Here is a 19031-nt window from a genome sequence, read left to right on the forward strand (position 1 = left end):
GGCTTATCCAACAAGAAAATTAAAAGAAAAAATGAAAAAAAAAAGAGGAAAACATGGCCAGTATCCAGTATTTGTGGAACAAAAAAAGGTTTCACATTTTATTTTTCTGATAAGTTTTGAAGGTGAAAAATTACAAGAATTTCTTAGTTGGGCTGATTGTGAAAGAAGCTGTCCACAGATAAGTGGACACACTTTATTACCCTGGGTTTCTCCCTTCCACCTCCTAACTCTGCTACTCTCCATTTCTCCCACTGCAAACAAGAAAAAACAATCTTAAGAGCTACAAATGGACGGAAGGGAGAATGAAAAAGGGAAGCAACTTTTGTGGAAGTGGAGTGTGGGTGGGATGTGTGGTAGACTAAGTCGGGACGGTATGAGGTATGACTGAAGGAAGGAGACCAAGGGAGAGACTCATGATCATGATTTGGTCATCCAGGGACCATATTTTGCATAGAGGAAAGATAATTCAATGAACCTCCCCTCTCCAAATCATAAGGAACAATTTTTTAGACACTTGCCTGGTTTTTGAGTGTGCTCATGATTATTTATGTAAGTGGTAGAATTTTTTCTGGTAAAGGACTCTGATTGCATAAGTATGCGCACTTTGAGGCAGGTATGATAGATTTTCAGAAAGAATGTTCTAAAAAAATAAAAATCTGCTACAGAGAGCAGGAAAGAACAGGAACGACACCACAGGATTTAAAGAATTGAAGGATCAGCTTGACCTCTTATACAAGAATGAATGGTGAGAGAGAAGATGATCTGCTTGTCCTTCATTTCTTCATTTCCATCTCTCCAGAGAGACTCAGGTTAGGACTCCTAGTCTGCTCTGGTTGGGAGGTTGGTCATAGGCTACTCATAATCACTTTTTACATAATAAGTTGTTAGTTTCTACATTAATCCCATGAGATCACAAACTTAGAAAGAACAAGAAAGAAATACTTCTTGTATGCTATTTTACTTAGCCTGACACTATTAGATACTGAAATATATGCTGAACAATCAATAAGGTCTTGTACACATCAGTATAGAGCCTTCTAATGCAAATTACTATTAATTCTTTTTCATTTTCTACTTGATTTAAAAATTCACATGGAAGAATATGTAAAAATTGCAAGGGAATTTACGAAACAGAAGGCTGATATGAGGGGATAAGATATTAAAAATATTAAAACCAACTATGTTCGTGTGTAACGATAGACTACAGTGTAATGGAGCAGAATATAAATATCTAATAGACTCAGAGACACACACACATATACACACATATAGAAATCTGGTATTTGAAAAAGTTAATATTTTAAATCATTAGAGAAGATAAATTATTCAATAAATAGTGTTGAAAAACTTAGGGATAGATTTAAAAATAATAACATAAAAACCCTACTTGCTATCAATCTCTAAAATAAATTTTATAGTAATTAAATATATACACATCAGAAGTGAAGTGTAAGACACCGAGAGAAAAAAATAACTTACACATATCTTTTGAAAAATAAAGTTGATTGTAAAGAAGATTCATTCTAGGGCTTTCCCATCAACACAAATTTTTTCAGCGTGTCATGTAACATGACCCCACATTTCCATATTGACTATGATCCGGAAATCCTTTCATTGGTTTATGATTTGGTAAGGACATATTAATATCTGTGCAAGACTGGTATCGTTAGTGAAAAGTGAAGTTTTAATAATCCGATAATTCCACAGTTGTTGTCTGAGTTAAAATAGAATTTGGCCTTAATGCAGATAACATCCACTTGTTTGGTGCCATTTCTCTTTTTATTGGAAAGTGAATGAAGTTTCTGTACAAATGAGGGCTGAGGAAGAGCCCAACTGACATGGAGCTCCTAGCTGAACTCCTGACTGGTTCATCTGAAAGGAGGGAGTGAAATTTTTAGGGTGAAGACTGTGCTTACACTGATAGCTCCTGTCCAGCTCTTTGTCCTTTTAATGGAAATCAGTCCTCTTGACCTGACCTGAAAAAAGTCAGGGCACATTTCTGAAATTCTGCCTAAGCAGAAGAGGTGGCAGAGAAAAAGCAGTTTTACCAAGGACTACTGAATTTAGAATTAATAAATTTAACCTAATGCCACAGAAGCCCCGAAGGATCAACATAACAAAAATGGAAAGTAACAAAAATCCCTAAAATTTGGAATCCATGTCTTACACTGTAGAGAACTAGGTTCACATATTGGGCCATAAATATGAAGAGATACACACTGTTATTTTGATCAAAAAGAAAGAAGGCACCCAGGCCCACACCAAGCAAAATATGGCCTCTTTCAATGCTAAGATTAAAGATCAACAAGCTTTAAAGGGTGTAATTAATATTGTGGATGCTCAAGTACTGTGTTCTTATTTTGGGCCAGAGCAGACAGACCTGGGGAGGTTCTGTCACAAGAGTGAGTTGTTCGAGGTTACAGAGTTAGAGAATACTGTTGGCTTCCAGAAAGCCTCTTCTGTCCTTTTCCTGTTCTCAATGACAGCTCCACGTCCCAGGTTACTGCACAACATCTCATCTTCCTTCAGGTCATGTGTTAAGCATATACCATGGCCCACTCTCCTTGGTACGTCACCTCTATTCTTCTCTCACATAGGTGGCCTCCATTTTCCAAATTCAGCCCATTTGTAAGAAAGACGTCAACCTGAGTCATTGGAGGGATCTCAGGGGGCCAGGTCTTCAGGAAACTACTCTTATTGCACCTGTGCCTGAGCCTGGGAGATCCTCCATTTTCTACATCTCAGCTTCTGCTCAGGGCTCTTTTGGCCAGAAGAAATGTCCCCTCTCATTGTTATAGCTTTGGGGCTCAATTTTATCTCAAGAAGAAAGACAGCAAGGATGAACAGGTTGAACAGGTTGGTTTTCATCATCTTTCATCTGGATACCACGTATATTCTTCCTCTCAGACCAAGACTGCCTTCTCTATCCTGCCTATAGCTGTTAATTATCTGGATCCAAATGAACTCTCAGGGCCTCTGACCATCAGCCTCACCTGCCTCTGTATCCTTTTGGCTCTTATCCATCACTCCAGGCTCTACTATTCTGGGTGGAACAGAACACGGTGTTGCCTGAGATAGGGGAACTGTCTCCATTGGATGTGGTATTTGGCCACTCAGAGATACAAAAAGATCAAAATTTTCCTTGAAGACCAAACTTGCCTTCTACCTTGGGCTGACCACTCAGCCTTGAAAGCTAGAGGTGGTCAGCATGACCTTTCCGTTGAGGTGCAGCAAAGGGCAAGGAGAGTGGGTCACTGGAGGCCCAGAAATAGGCAAAAATTGAGCCTCTGTTTGGGAAATGATGAAAATGGAGAGAGAGGAGAGGCTTCAAAGGAGGCATAGCTAAACTCTGTGCACAGGTCTGTTAGTTAGATAGGAAAAAGGTATTCGAAGGCAACACTGAGAGTCCATTTTCATGTCGTTTTATTCAAAATACAAACATCTTTTTAGAGTTTGCCATATTCCAGGAACTTTGGTAGATGCTGGGAGTGTAAATCACAATAAAACAATGTTCTTATATTTGTAGGGCTTTAACCTAAAGCCTTCTCCTAGTGGAGGAGAAAACAATTAGACAGTTTTAAGCCTCCTGAAGAGTTTATGAGAGGCCTGGATAACACATAGAAAGGGAAACTGCCTCTGCATAGGGTGTTGATTTATATGAATCAATGCTACCCAAGGCAAAATGAAAACTGTGGTCAGATATATCCTTGTCTGGGCTCTTGCTGTATAAATATCCCGTGTCCTTAGGCACACGTAGCATTCTCCACATCACACTTGGATCCTCAGTGCTGTTCAGAGAGACCCCTATGTGCCCTTTGTCAGCTCCTATTGACATTCCCCTCCTGCTCAGCTACTATAAGCCTTTCTACCTTCTTCAAAAATTGTGTTTACTCCCTTACTCCCATTCTTATGAAATAACCCCCCAAATACAATTCTCATATCATTTAAGCCATCAGGTATAAACTATATAATCTCTTACCATAAAACACAAAAATTAATGTTTTATTGCCTCCACCACTGACTTGCCAGTGCATGGCTAAGTATCCCTCCAAAGTCTGAGTCTATACAGATGTTTTAAAAGAAAAAATGGAGAAAGAATCTTTTCTAGTGACAATGGAAGGAGAACCCGTGACCCAGAGCATTTCATCCACAGTTCTCTGGTCCTACTGGCCAAAGAGGAATGAAGATTTAAGTTTAAATTTGCAAGGAGACTTGCAATTTGGCATAAATCCATAAATTCCTCTCTGATTTGTTTAATGATATCCCCTATGCCTCCACTTCTACTAGCCTAGTGCAAAATAGTGTCTCACGCTATACATACAGAAACAATTCAACCGAGGAAAGTACATCCTCATTCTTGTCCCTCTCTCTGATAGGCTCACTGTACAAAGGGAGTATGTGTGGTGATTTGCAAATGTTTCACTCTTACAAAAAGTAAATTATAAAAAAAATTATGAAGATGGATTTTAATTGGGATAAGAGAATAAAGTATTTTGTCAGGTAAGGCCTCTGGAGAAGACAAGAATGGCAGTTGAGACTTATAAGAAGAAAGTAAACGAAGCCCATCATTCACAGATGCTTTGTGTACTCAGGGATGTTGGGTAGTTGTCTCAGGCCTCTCTAGCCCATCCATTTTCTATTGCCCCGGTATTCCAACACCAGCTTCCTTGGAACTTTCCATTCTCTCAGCCACAGGACAATGCACTGACTTTACCTGAGCAGATGACCCCTGCATCCTCCTGGTGATTGCAATTGTGCTGGCTCCAGCCCAGGGAAGGGCACTTCCACACGTGGGACTCCTTTCCTCTGCAGTTCAGGTAGGCCAGCCAGATGGGGCCTGATCCCGCCCCAAAGTAAGCAGAGATGGTGGCATCGAGGGCCTCTCCACAGCCCAGCTGTCTGCATACCACTTGGGCATCACTCAGGTCCCAGCTGTCGTCACAGATAGTGCCCCAGGAGCCCTGGTGAAGGATCTCCACTCTGCCGGCACAGCGACCTCCCCCGTTCACCAGGCGGAGCTGTCTGCTGTCTGAGGAGAGAGAGTCATGCCAAAGGGACATTTAACAGTGAATGAGAAGGGTTTTCTGGTCCTGTAGACCCCCTCACCTGAGCAGTGAGCAGTGCTCTCCTCTGAGGCTGCAGAGCCTGCTGGGCCAGATATGGAATTGTTGCCCCTGGGCAGCATCTGGGTCTGGTTTCCTAGCGATCAGAGAGTCATAGGGTTGAAAAATGGGAAAGAACAGGAAAAATTAAGTTGAAAATAATCTAGTGAGTAGTCTTAGATAGAAGGTGTTACGTAGGTCCTATCAGAGGTAACCTTTTGATTTGTAGAGTTCTGCATAGCATCTGAGAGAGATATACAGGAAATGTTAGAATCTTTACTCTGAGCACGTAGACGAGTTCAGAGTCACTGTAATAGGCTAGCCGCTGGATGGATTTCTGATGAACCACACACATTTCGGTGCCATCGTCCTGAGAGTTAGAAGGATTAGATTAAAGGGAATGAAGTGAAGAACAGGGCTAAGCTCATCAGAAGCTTTAGGCAGCAGTCATGAATTCTATACCAATCAGAATTGTTCTTTTTCTTATAGTCATTCAGACCTGAAAAATCAGTGGATCATAAGACAGGCCACAGTTTGCCCGAGAATATTTCACTTATGATTCTAGGCTTCAGACTCCAGATCTGGATACTTAATTTCAAAAACGGTATTCCTCTTCAAGTAGACTGCGCAACCTCACATGACAGATGATGTCAGATGATCTGGATTGACATTGGCCAGACTCCACTGGGAATCAGAGAATATTGCTCCTTCTCCCAAACAAATCTAATTGCTACTTAGACTTCATGTCAGGCATTGCAATGATTCAAAATTTGGACTTATTTGTTTTCTGGGGAAAAAATATCATGTATTGCTAACCCCACACAGAGCAGAAATAGGTTATAGTCCTGCTCTGAAAGCACTTGAACAGACAATTTTGATGGACTCACTGTATTATTATTCTCTCCTTTTTACTGACGAGTAAAGTGACGTAAAGGGAGGTTAACTAATGTCTATCAAGATTGCCCTTTAAGTAAATGATGAAGTAGAAAATAAAACCTAGAAATTCTGCTTCCAAGAAGAATGGAGGAATTCACAGCAGGCCAATGGTCCTACTGTGTACAACTAAAAAAGCTGGAAAATAGAAAAAAAAAGTAAAGATTTTAGATTTTTGTGGATACAACATGGACTAAATACAGCAGTCTGTCCTTATCTTTGGTTTCATTTTCCATGATTTCAGTTACCTGCAGTCAACTCTAGTCTGAAAATATTAAATGGGAGATTCCAGAAATAAACATCTCATAAGTTTTAAATTGCACACCATTCTGAGTATCATGATGAAATCTCGAGCCCTCCAGCCAGCTCCATCCTACCCATGACATGAATCATCCCTTTGTCCAGGGTATCCATGCTTATGTTACCCACCCATTAGTCACTTAGTAGCCCTTTTGATTATCAGATCGACTGTTGCAGTACCTCGGTGCTTGTGTTCAAGTAACCTTCATTTTTCTTAATAAGGGCCCCAAAGTGCAAGAGTAATGATGCTGGCAATTTGGATATGCCAAGGAGAAGCCATAAAGTGCTTCTTTTAAGTGAAAAGGTGAAAGTTCTCCACTTAATAAGGAAAGGAAAGAAAAGAGATCATGCTGAGGTTGCTAAGATCTATGGTAACTTTTATTACAGTCTATTGTAATAATTGTTCTATATTATTATTTGTTATTGTTGTTAATCTATTTCTATGCCTAGTTTATAAGTTGAGCTTTATCATAGGTATGCATGAATAGGAAAAAACATACTACCTATAGGGTTCGGTGGTATCTGTGGTTTCAGGCATTCACTGGGGCCTTGGAACACATTCCCTGCAGATAAGGTGCGACTACTATATGCTAAAATTCCAAAGATTGGAGATAATTTCATTGTTAACCAAAGGTCTCCAGCTTCTTTTTCTCTAAGGGAATGTCCCAATTTAGTGTATGAGTTAATGGCTCAGGATCTGGGCTTCGGTAAGGCAGAGGACTACTGCTGGGACAGAGAAGCCAGCATAACTTTGGGGGTTACTTGGTGTTAGAGTGACAGAATTGGAGACTTGAGGGCCACTCCCACATAACAGGCTTTCTTCTCAAATATTTGCCCACTATAAAATCTGTGGAGGGAAGGAGGCTAAAGAACTATATCAAAAATCTTGGAAAGCAGAGTGGATATTCCCTCATTCTCTTGGGTGCTGAGCTACCAAAACATTGCAGCATTATTCTTCACAGGCTCTCAACTGAAATCCCTGAAAACCCACGCCATAGGAACAGAGGAAAAGCAGAGGTAGACTCAGTGTTACCAGAACTGCAACCCAGACTTGTTCCAGCTCAGTTCTAGGTTGTCTTTAGACACTTGGTTTATCAGTACCTCCCCCTCCACCTGCCAAGCAGAGCAAAAGATGAATCCTTTCTGGTGTTAGAAAATATATCTGCAGTATCTTATTTTTTCATACCCAATTTTTAGCATTCAGTAAAAAGTTACATGGCATGTAAAAAGATGGGAATCACATGACAAATTAAAGTGAAAAAAAGGAAGATAAGAGAAGGCAGAAATACACACGATAAAGATGTTGGAGTTAGCAGATAATAATTTTAACCATGATCAACATATTTAGGAAAAAAGAGGAAAGGAGAGAACAACTGGTGAAAAGATAAAAAACAATTAACAAGTAATTGTAAATATATTAAAAATACCAAAGTAAAAGTTACCAACTGACAATAAAAGTCTATAGTTAAGAATTGAATGAATTGGTTTAAAAGAATTTTAGGTAGTTTTTTCAAGACAGAGTTAGTGACTTAGGGGAGTTCTAGAGAGAAGAGAAGAGAAGAAGCAGCGAAGAGACAGAGAGAGAGCAGCAGAAGCAGTATTTGAAGAGATAATATTTTGAGAATTAAAAAATGGATGAAATGTATAACTCACATATTCAAGAAGCTCAGAGATTCCCAGAAAGACATGAAAACCTCCACACCTACTAAAGCTGCTGAATCAAAGGAAAACAGGAAAATATGGAACAATAACAATTGTTTAATGCAAAATAGGAGATAAAAAGGAATATAAAGCAGGTGGATCAATTAAAAGCAAATGGTAGATACTACCCAAGTGATATGAGCAATTGCATTTAAAAATAAATGGATTAGATGCTTCAAGTAAAAGCCAATCTAGATACAACAGCAACATTCAAGTAAGTGCTACTTGCAAGATATTCACCTTATATACGAAGGCAAAGAAAGGTTGAAAGTAAAATGATGCAAAAAAATGTATGTACTATGTAAACACTAACGTAAGAAAACTGTAGTAGCTATTTCAATATCACAAAAAGTAGCCTTAAGACAAGATACACTAATTGAGTTAAAGAGGGAATTTTCACCATTATAATGGGATAAGCCCTTAATAAAGATGTTATAGATATTAAAATCCAAGAAAGATGTTAAAACATAGCTTTGAAGTATATAGTAATACGTTATAGAATGAAAAGAAGAAATAAGCAAATTCGCAATCAAAATGGGGGAACTTTAACATAACTTTTTCATAGCAGCTAGACCAAGCAGACAATAAAGAAGGAAGAATATAGGAGATGTAAAACAACATGATCAACACATTTAACTAAATAATGTATTTATAACATGCACCCAACGATGAAAGCATTCATATTATTGGAGACGCACATGGAAGATTTATCAAAAATTACCAAATGATAGGACAAAAACTTTCAGATAATTGAATTCACACAGAATGCTTTCTCTGACCACAGTGAAATTAAATTAACAATTAATAAGAAAATATAGTTAGCAATCCCTAAATTTTGGGAAATTAAGTAACACTCTTCCAAAAAAATACATAGGTCTAGAAATAAATTTAAAAAATTAGAAAACATTGTGAAATAATGATTATAAAAATATGATGTAACTAAACTCCTCTAATGCAACTAAAGTAGTGCCTAGGGAAATTTTATACGTAGATTTAGAAAAGAGGAAAGACTGAAAATGGAAAAAAAAATGCAAACTTCCATTTAAGAAACTAGGAGATGAGCAAATAAAGCCTAAAGGAAGTAGAACGCTGGAATTAATAAAGATGGAAACAAAAATTAGTGAAAAAGAAGGCAAACATAAGATAGAGAAAATACAGAAAACCCCCTTTGAATGTGGTTCATTGAAAATTGATAAACAACAAGCAATACTAATCAAGAAGATTGAAAAAATGAACTTAACAATACCAAGGATGAAAACAGAGGCATCGCTATAAATCACAGATTTTTGGTAACAGTTTTATTGAGATACAATTTACCCACTTAATGTGGATAAATACCCAGAAGAGTTCCAATTTCCTATAACCTTGCTAACACGTGTATTTTTGGGTTTTTTGACAATAGCTATCCTAACAGGCATGAGGTGATATCTCATTATGATCTTGATTTATATTTCCCTTGTGATTAGTGATGTTGATCTTTTTGTAGACCTGTTGGCCATTTGTATGTCTTCTTTGGAGAAATGTCTATTCAAGTCCTTAGCCAATTTTTAAAGTGGGTTATTAGGAGTTTTTTTGCTCTTGATTTGTAGAAGTTCCTTATGTATTTTGGAAATTAACCTTTTATCAGATATATGGTTTGAAGATATTTTCTCCCATTTCATCGGTTGCTTTTTCACACGACTGATGTTTGCTTTGCTGTGCAGAAGCTTTTTAGTTTGATATTGTTCCACTAGTCTATTTTTGCTTTTGTTGCTTGTTCTTTTAAAATCATTGCCATATCCATGAATCATTTATATATTTATTCACATACTTATTTGTTAACATTTGACCAATATAGAAGAAAATAAATAAGGATATGGAGGGCTTGATATATATCAACATATGTGTGTGTGCACATACAAGAATACGGGGACCTCTGTTATATGGATATAACAGGCATAGGTGTTTAGCTTTGTATCTAAAACAATTTGAATTCTACAATACATCGTATCCCCTTACATTTTATTTCTTTCAGGAAGCCTTCCTAGACCACTCCTAAGTATATTCTTTGACTTTATATTGTGTTCCTAAAGTAGCCTTAACTTTTCTTTCCAGTTTTATTGGGATATAATTGACATACAAAATTTTGTAGGTTTAAGGTGTGCAAGGAGTTGATTTATACACTTACACTTATGTATTACAAAAGGATTACCACATTAGTGTTAGTTAATGCCTTCATCACCTCACATAGTTATCATTTCTATTTTGCAGTGAGGACATTTAAGATTTACTCTCTTTAGCAACTTTTTTTTTTTCTGGTGAGGAAGATTGGCCCTGAGTTAACATCTGTTGCCAATCTTCCTCTTTTTGCTTAAGGAAGATTGTCTCTGAACTAATATCTGTGTCAATCTTCCTCTATTTTGTATGTGGGACACCCTGACAGCATGGCTTGATGAGCGGTGTGTAGGTCTGTGCCCTGGATCCGAACCCATGAACCCCAGGTCACAGAAGCAGAGTGTGCAAACATAACCACCACACCACCAGGCCAGCCCCTCTCTTAGCAACTTTTAACTGTATAAAACAGTTTTGTGAACTATAATCGTAATGCTATGCACTACATCCCCAGAACTTATTTGTCTTCTAACTGGAAGTTCGTACCCTTTGACTAACACCTTCCCATTTCCACCAGCCCCCAGACCCTGGTAACCATCATTCTACTCTGTTTCTATGAATTCAGCTTTTTGAAATTCCACATATAAGTGATATCATATAGTATTTGTCTTTCTCTGTCGGACTTATTTCACTTAGCCTAATGTTGTCCAGGTCCCTCATTAGCCTATGAGCTTTACTGTGAACTGTGTTTACCGCTGTAACATTGGTGCCTATTTGAGGGCAATGAAGGACTATTATATCTAGCAATATAGTGTACCAGGTACTCTGGGGGAACCCTCCAGTATGTGGAGGAAATGCTTCAAAGAACAACCAAGGAACAATCCATGAGACCAGTCTGATATATAAGATATAAACAAGCAGGAGAAACAGGTTAGCTCTGGGAAAATTCGGATGGGAGCCCTTTTAAGGATATTATGCCTTGGGCCTGTATTGAGGAGCAATGTGGGAACTGTAATGAGGACTCCCCTTACATCAGGACCATATAAGGGCTCAAATGTGTTGTGAGGAGCTATGGTGATCACCTGGGCTACCGGCAGTAGCAGAAACAAGTCTCTTCTTGAGGAAATCATCCCCAGTTTAGACCTTCATGAGTACCAAATAGTTAGCACAGGAGGAGGCAAGCCACCATCTCAAAGAGGATTTCTTCCAACAATACATATAAAATTGCAAACTAGTCTACCTAATAATCTTTTACCCCATCACCCTTCTTCCTCTCTTTCTTTCTTTCCACATAACAAATCATCTGATAAAATATCAAATTTACTTGCATATATTGGTGTCTTATCAATCCTCCTCCAGAATCTGCTCCACAAAGGTAGAGATTTTTCCTTAAATTTTGTTCACTGCTATATCATGAGTACCTACAAACTTTCCTGACGCACAACACTCAGTAAATATTTGATGGATAGATGAACAGCAAATGAATGAACCAATAGAAACCAAACAATAATTTTAGATTTCCAACAAACTCAGACGATGGATTTATCATATAAAGAACATACAGCCATATATAAAATATTTTAAAAATGAATAAAATCAAGAAGATGTGCAACTACAAGAGTTTATTGGAAATGAGCAGATACATTTGAAAAACAAATAGAACTTTTAATTATGAAGAGTATAATAGTTAAAATAAAACACTCACTGGATGAGTTATACGTCAGACCAGATACACATGAACAAAGAGTAAATGGACTGGAATGTAAGTCCCACATATTACCACGAATGTGGAACAAAGAGTCAAAGAAATAAAAAAACCGAAAAGAAAGTTAAGAAATATGGAAAATAAAATGACAAGATATAACATATGCGTAATTAAGTTCCAGAAGAGAGGGAGCGCAGAGCAGTGAGAGAGAGAGAGGGAGGTTGAATGGGCTATATTTGAAAATATAATGGATGAGAATTTCCAAGTGATGCAAAGAACTCAAAATATATCAATAACCACAATAAATAAATCTGTTATAATAGTCAGTTAAAAAACAAAGGATATCAGATTAGATATTTAAAAAAAATAGTCAAATAATCTTTGTAAGAAATATCTAAAATACTAGAATACAGAAAATCTGCAAATAATCATATAAGATATATGGGGCAAAGACAAACAAATAAAAACTGTGATATTTATATTAATAGAAGACAAAATAGACTTTAAGATTCAAAGAATTATTAAGAACCAGAAAATAAATCAGTAATGAAAAATATTTTAATCCACTAGGAAGATATAATAATTTAAAATCTATATGTCTTCAATAAAAAGCCTCAAAATATATAACTCAGTGATGTTGGAACTAAGGAGATCACATCTATCTCAATAAATGATAGGTCAAGCAGACAAACAGTAACAAAAATTATAAGATTTGACCTAATCTATTAACCTGCTATTAGATCTTATACACATAATAAAGAGTGTACACATTTCTAACAAGTATAAATGGAACATTTACAAAAATTGATTAGTACTCATCCATAGAATAAGTTTAAGCAATGTCAAAGAATTGGTACAACAGTGATCACATAATCTGATCAAAATGAAATTGTTAAAAATAAATCCAAAAGATAAAAAAAAATTCCCCCATATGTTTGGAAATTAAAAAAAGAAAATCTATGTGCAAATTGTTTGAGGGTCAAAGAAGAAATCATAAAGTAAAAATGGTTCAAAATGAAAATTAAATTTCCACTTTTTTAAACATTGAAATGTAGCTAAAGCAGTACCTAGAGAGAAATTTATAGCTAAAGTGCTTATAGTATAAGAGATAAAAAAGATGAAAATTAATTAAATAAAGATTCCTTTAAATTGAGAAAAGAAGGGACTACTTCTAAGGAAAGTAGAAGGAAGAATAAAAAGGGAAGAAAATGTTTGATAAAATAGAGCAGACCACAAAGTCCAAAGATGGTTCTTTGAAAAGATTAATAAAATAGAAAAATCTATGAAAAGAATGTCAGATCCTGGAAGTATTTTGCCGTAAAGGTGACAGACCTTCCTGACAGACTCGGTAGGAGATGTGAGAGAAAAAGAAGAATCAGGGATGGCTGCAAGGTTTTGGCCTGAGCTGTGGATGGAACACGTTTGTTTCGGGGGTGAGGGGATCAGGAGCTCAGTTGGATGGGTTAATTTGAGATGTGTATTAGATATCCAACTGCAGAAGCCAAGTACACGGAGATACAAGTTTGGGTTTGTGGGGAGAGAGCTGGGCCCAAGATATAAATTTGTGAGCTGATGGCACATAAAAAATATTTGTAACCATGAGATTAAATGTGATCACCAAATGTGGGTTGGAGATATTAAAAAGAAGAGGCTCTGCATTGAGTCCCTGGGTCACCCCACAATTAAGAGTTCTGGGAAAAGAGATTGACTTAGCAAACAACACTAGGAAGGAGTGACCAGTGAAGTAGAATAAAAACCAAAAGAGTGTTGTGTCTTAGAAGTCAGATAAAGAAATATACTGAAAGGAGGGAGTCATCAACTTTGCTAAATATTACTGATATATCAAGCAAAACCAACCAACCAATGAAACAACAACCACTGAGAACAGATCATTGAATTAGCGATGTGGGGATCATTGACGGGCTTTACAGGGGGGAGTTTCAGCAGAGTGAGGGGGCAGAAAAACCTGATATAATTCAGAGGGAAATTGCAGAGAGTGATTGCAGACGGCTCTCAGGAGGAGTTTGCTGTAAAAGGGGATAAAGATAAGGAGCAGTAGCTGTTGAGAAAATTGGAGCAAGAGTTTGCTCATTTGTTTTGAGATGGGAGAGAGAACAACATGTTTGCATGTTAGTAGATATTCAGTAGAAAGTGAAGAATGGATGGGGTGTGAGAGACGGGGGAGAACTCCCTCAGGCATGCCCTTGAGGGGAGTTGGTGGGACGGCATCTAGTACACAAGTGGAGGAACTGGATTCAGATGGGAGCCACTGAAGAAGCGGAGGAGAATTGTTGATAGGTGCATAGATATGGTAGTGAGTTTCTGGGAAGTCTCCTTCTGATTGCTTTAATTGTAATTGGAATGCAGGCTGGCATCTTTTAGCCAGGTTGTTAAGCAATTGAATATACCTCTCCTTATAGTATCACAGAATAAAGCCCATATTACACCGCTGTATTTTATTTTGTGATGGAACTATCATGTATCTAAAGTGTCTCACCCATCTAAAGTGTAATTCCTATCTTGTGCAAATGGCATAACACCATCACACACAGCAAAATAAATTCAGATACAATAAGGTTTTAGATGCTCTTCAGTGAAACTATAAAATTATTAAATTAAGTAAAATTATTACTATTTTTAGATTTTTATTTATTTTATTTTTCCTGTTTCTCCCAAAGGCCCCTGGTACATAGTTGTGTATATTTTAGTTGTGGGTCCTTCTAGTTGTGGCATGTGGGATGCCGCCTCAGCATGGCTTGACGAGTGGTGCCATGTTCACGCTCAGGATTGGAACTGGTGAAACCCTGGGCCACCGAAGCAGAGCACGTGAACTTAACCACTCTGCCACGGGGCCGGCCCCCTAAATAAAATTATTAAATAAAGTGATTAAAAGTAATTTTGGGATGAAGAATGGCATTTGAAGCATCACATTAAAGGCAGAAATCATAAAGGTAACGCATTGAAGATTTGGTCACATAACCCCCCCACCACATACACACCCCTAAAAACATTAATATGCAAAAAATTGGGGAACATATTTACAAAATAGACATTAATACTAAGAGTAAGTAATAGTAAGACAAACAGTAAATGATGTTAGCTTATAAAGAATTCCTATAGATAAATAAGAAAATGAAAAACAGGAGAAAAATAAAAATTGTCACAACAGATATCTTAGGACTGCAATATGAGAAAGAAGATAATATTTGTATATATAGGGTCAATATGGATAAAAAACATGATATAATACACTTGTGGCAAGGTTATGAAAAAAATAATACTCAGTTAATGTTTTAGAGAATTAAAGCTATTGAATTAAAGCTATTGAATATTAAAGCTGTTCTGATGGGCAATATATATCAGAGGCCTTCAGAATGGTTATCTTGAAAAAATAATAATGGCTTTTCTATTATGTCAGTGTGTTTGGTCAATGTATGTATTTGTAAAAACTTTATCACAGCATCATAAACGAAAACATAAATATACAACAAATAGTCTTAGATAAGTAAGTTGTGATTCAATAATAGAGTGAAATACTGGCAACCATACAAATGACATAGAAGATATTTTAACAGGTCAGAAAGAAATTTAAAATTTATCATTAATTTTGAAAGTGGATATAAAATGGTGTCCAGGAACTTTATGATCCAATGCCCTCAATTAAAGCAGAGATTTAGTGTACAGAAAGACTCTAAAGGGAGTTGGTGGAACGTGACTTTTACTGTAAAGACTCTGTAGCATGTGCCAGGCTCAGGAAATATTTGACACCATGATGCCAACGTTGAAATTTCACAAGTAGACGGGATGAATTCATGTGAACTGAGTGCTTTAGTGTGTGAACACATGCTTTAACAATATGATTCTACAAAAACTTCTCTCTGAGGAAAAATTATGCTTGTCTGAGTGAGGTGAGACTTCTTCTTGGCCTAATGAGAAACTTATTCATTGTTCTCATAGCATTAATGGAGAGGCCAAAATGGAATCAGAGTACCAATTTTATATAGCCATGTGCCTGCATAATGGCGTTTCCGTCAACAGTGGACCACACATACGATGGCGGTCCCAAAGATTAGTACCATATAGTCTAGGTATGTGGTAGGCTGTATCATCTAGGTTTGTGTAAGTACATTCTGTGATGTTTATACAACAATGAAATTGCCTAACGACACATGTCTCAGAATGTATTCCCACCATTAAGTGATGCATGACTGTATTTTTTTTCAAGAGTCCACCTCTACCCTGAAAAGCCTGCAAAGCCTGAAAAGCCTGAAAAAGGACAACCATAATTAGCTTATGGCCAGAACCCAAGGAATGGAAGTCCCAAGAAGTACAACAAGGGAGTGAGGAGCAGAACTTCTTGTTCCTGTTCGGAGGAGTAGAATTTCCCAAAGAAGAGAGACAGAGACTTCTGACTGGAGGGGCTTGAAATAAGGAGGAAACATGGGTTAAGGAAGGGATAGAGAGATGAGGAGCATTGCTAAAGCATGACTCTGACGTGTTCTGGACACACCATAGGACAAAGGCCCATATCTAAAACAGTTGACTTTCCACGCATGTGGCTACATCATTCTCATTTCAGGAGCTCAAACACTGATATCTTGGACTCTCCTGAGTCAGGGGCCCAGTGGAGACTAGATTTCATGTAGGATCTGAGAGAACTACAAGGGAGAAAATTCACCATAAGGATATTCATAAGCACAGGTTCTTCCTAAATAGCAGATCCTTTAAGATGTCATGGAACAAGTTCTAGTACCCCAGTGGGGCAGGGAAAAAGTGACCAAGAGAGGGACATCCTGAAGTCTCTAAGGCAGATCCCTCTTCTGCCCTCAGTGCTCTAATATAAGTCCATCTATGAGCACTGATATCTGGCATCAGTTTTTTCTGTGCTGCATGGTGGGGTTGGAGAACCACCAGTCAACCCAAGAGGTAGGAAGGGAAAACACCACAGGCAGGAAGGCAAATTTCTGCCAAGAACCCAATGCTGGGAAAATACTACAGTAAAGCAGAAAAATGTCTGAGCTGTGGGTTTGTGGGGAAGAAGAAGAAAGTCAAAGTCAGGCCTAGACTGCAGGTGCAGGGTTATCTGAGAGTATAATTATAGTTTACATTAGGAGGGCTTTCTTTATATGCAGGAAGGTTTCCATATCTGCCTTCATCATATACACAGACACACCCATCATTACCACCACTACCAACCCCAGCAGTCTGGCTTAGAGAGTGTAAGTTCTATGAGTGCATATCTAAAAATTTGACTTCCACTGGGCAGACATTTGCATGCCCACACATTTAGCTTTTACATACTCTTCAAACTTATGTTCACTCATTTCCTCTCTCTCTCTCACATGCACACATATGTACACACACACACATATGTACACACACACATATACACACACACAAGTCCATAGACTAAAAGAGCAGAAATACCAAAATACTGGTGGAGACAGAGATGATATGGAGTACAGGAAGGACAGATAGAGACCCACCCTGAGGAAGTTCCTCGGCCATAATCCATAGAAACTGGGAAGTGATCAGACATTTTCTGAGCTTTTAGGTATTGTGGGGCTGAAACACAGACTCAGTCAATCTGAAAACAAACTTTCTATCTCTGCAACATCTCACTGCTGAACTTGAAAAACAGAGTCCCACAGGAGAAAATTCAACATTCAGTGTCACTAAAGATCACATTTGGTCAAGACCAAATGGCCAATAGAGAGGCGTTGTCTTTACAATCCCAGGGATCATTCCCCCAGAGTCTTAGAGCTAATCCGGTAACTCTGCTGATCTTAGGAAGTGAGGCGATGCTTACCTTGATCACTTGCTACAACACTGAAGAGGAGAATAACAAGACCTTGGAGAAAGCAGTGTCCATTCATGGTCATTCTGATCCTCCTATCTTCAGGTACCAGCCTCAGCTTTCCCAAACCATACAAAGAATCCTTCTGGTCCTTAATGGCAGCTCCTACAGCAGGAAGGGGACTATATAGTCCCATCCCCTGACATCGCCATCTTCCAGCAGCCAATAGAAACCCTGTTTAACATCTTCCCTGCCATCAGAGACTGTATAAAAGGAAACTTTTTGAAGTTCAAACACCAATTAGATGCTGAATCTTAAATTTCTCCTTATATGAGATCGAAGGTTTTCTAACGTCAGATGTCATTCTCTTCCTCAAAGTTGATACAGAAAAGCTGTGTTAAAATAAATACAGGTGGCTTTCTTTTCTCTGCCACAGGGATCTGGCTGAATGATTAGTTCAGCTCAGCTGGTGGGATCAGTCAGATGCACTGTTTCTGAGTCAGTTCTACATCCCATGGGCCCAAGGAAAGATTATTTTTGTTTAATGAAGTTTAGGTCTCCACCGTGAAATGACCAACGTGTTGTGGCTGCAAAGAAACAAGAATCTAACAGTAAGAACAAAAAGTCAGGTGATTAGAAAATTGGAATCAGAAAGATGAAAAATTTGTGGGTAAGTGAAAAAAAGTTGAGATGGACATCAAGGGGACATGATTATTGGATTTATAGGGCGAGCTTTTCTCTCCTTTCATTTCTCGTAAAGCGAAAAGCCTCATAAAGATCCAGGGCTCCTAATGACATCAAGTACAAAGTCTGTCTTTCCTTTCCATCCCTCCCATCACAGAGAACTTTTTGCCCCGAAGACTACCATGACCAGCACAGACACTTCACCTAGGAATAAATTATAGTTCCCTGGGACATGGTGGGACTACAGATGACAAATTAGTTACAAAATTAATCCCATTTTACAACATGGCAATCTGTCCCTGACAATCCAGTCTTCAGAAAGTGAGTCCCCTCCTGTTCCTGGGTCCTGTTTTTCAACATTTCTGTCCCTATGTTTCCACTTCTTCAGTTAATTTTCATATAAACTCGTTAGTCTACTTTCACATTCTATTCAGGCCTCTTTGAGTAAATATATAAGATGGCTGTCATTACAGTGCTTGGGAATGAAATCAGTTTTACACAAATTGCTTATCTCACTCTTCTATCAATAAAACAAGTATTTATTATTTTATCACTTAAAAAGTTTTTTATTGAGATATAATATATAAGATAGTGTACACGTAAGGTGTACAACATGTTGATTTGATACATTTATATATCACAATATGATTACCACCATAGCATTAGCTAACATCTCTATCATATCATATAATTATTGTTTCTTTTTTGTGGTGAGAAA

The 19031-nt window shown here is 37.7% G+C and overlaps 1 protein-coding gene across 5 annotated transcripts in view; it reads right to left on the bottom strand.

Annotated features, from left to right (window-relative positions):
* The window catches only part of LOC106847300 (antigen WC1.1-like), a 53074-nt gene extending 35291 nt beyond the window's left edge, over nt 1-17783 (bottom strand). For 3 of the 5 annotated variants that reach the window (XR_011497196.1, XM_070495238.1, XM_070495237.1), the window contains exons 1-2: nt 17642-17775; nt 4715-5029 (exon numbers count right to left, since the gene is read on the bottom strand). Coding sequence is in view for 3 of the 5 variants with exons in the window: in XM_070495238.1 (XP_070351339.1) it covers nt 4715-5029; nt 17642-17714 (388 nt within the window). In the remaining 2 variants the exon portion in view is untranslated. Of the gene's footprint in view, nt 1-4714; nt 5030-17641 lie in introns of all 5 variants that reach the window. The other 2 variants (XR_011497197.1, XM_014866505.3) reach the window with 1 other exon arrangement.
* Between the last annotated feature and the right edge of the window lie 1248 nt (nt 17784-19031).

The sequence above is a fragment of the Equus asinus genome, chromosome 22 (genome assembly GCF_041296235.1).
Source record: "Equus asinus isolate D_3611 breed Donkey chromosome 22, EquAss-T2T_v2, whole genome shotgun sequence".
Taxonomy (NCBI): domain Eukaryota; kingdom Metazoa; phylum Chordata; class Mammalia; order Perissodactyla; family Equidae; genus Equus; species Equus asinus.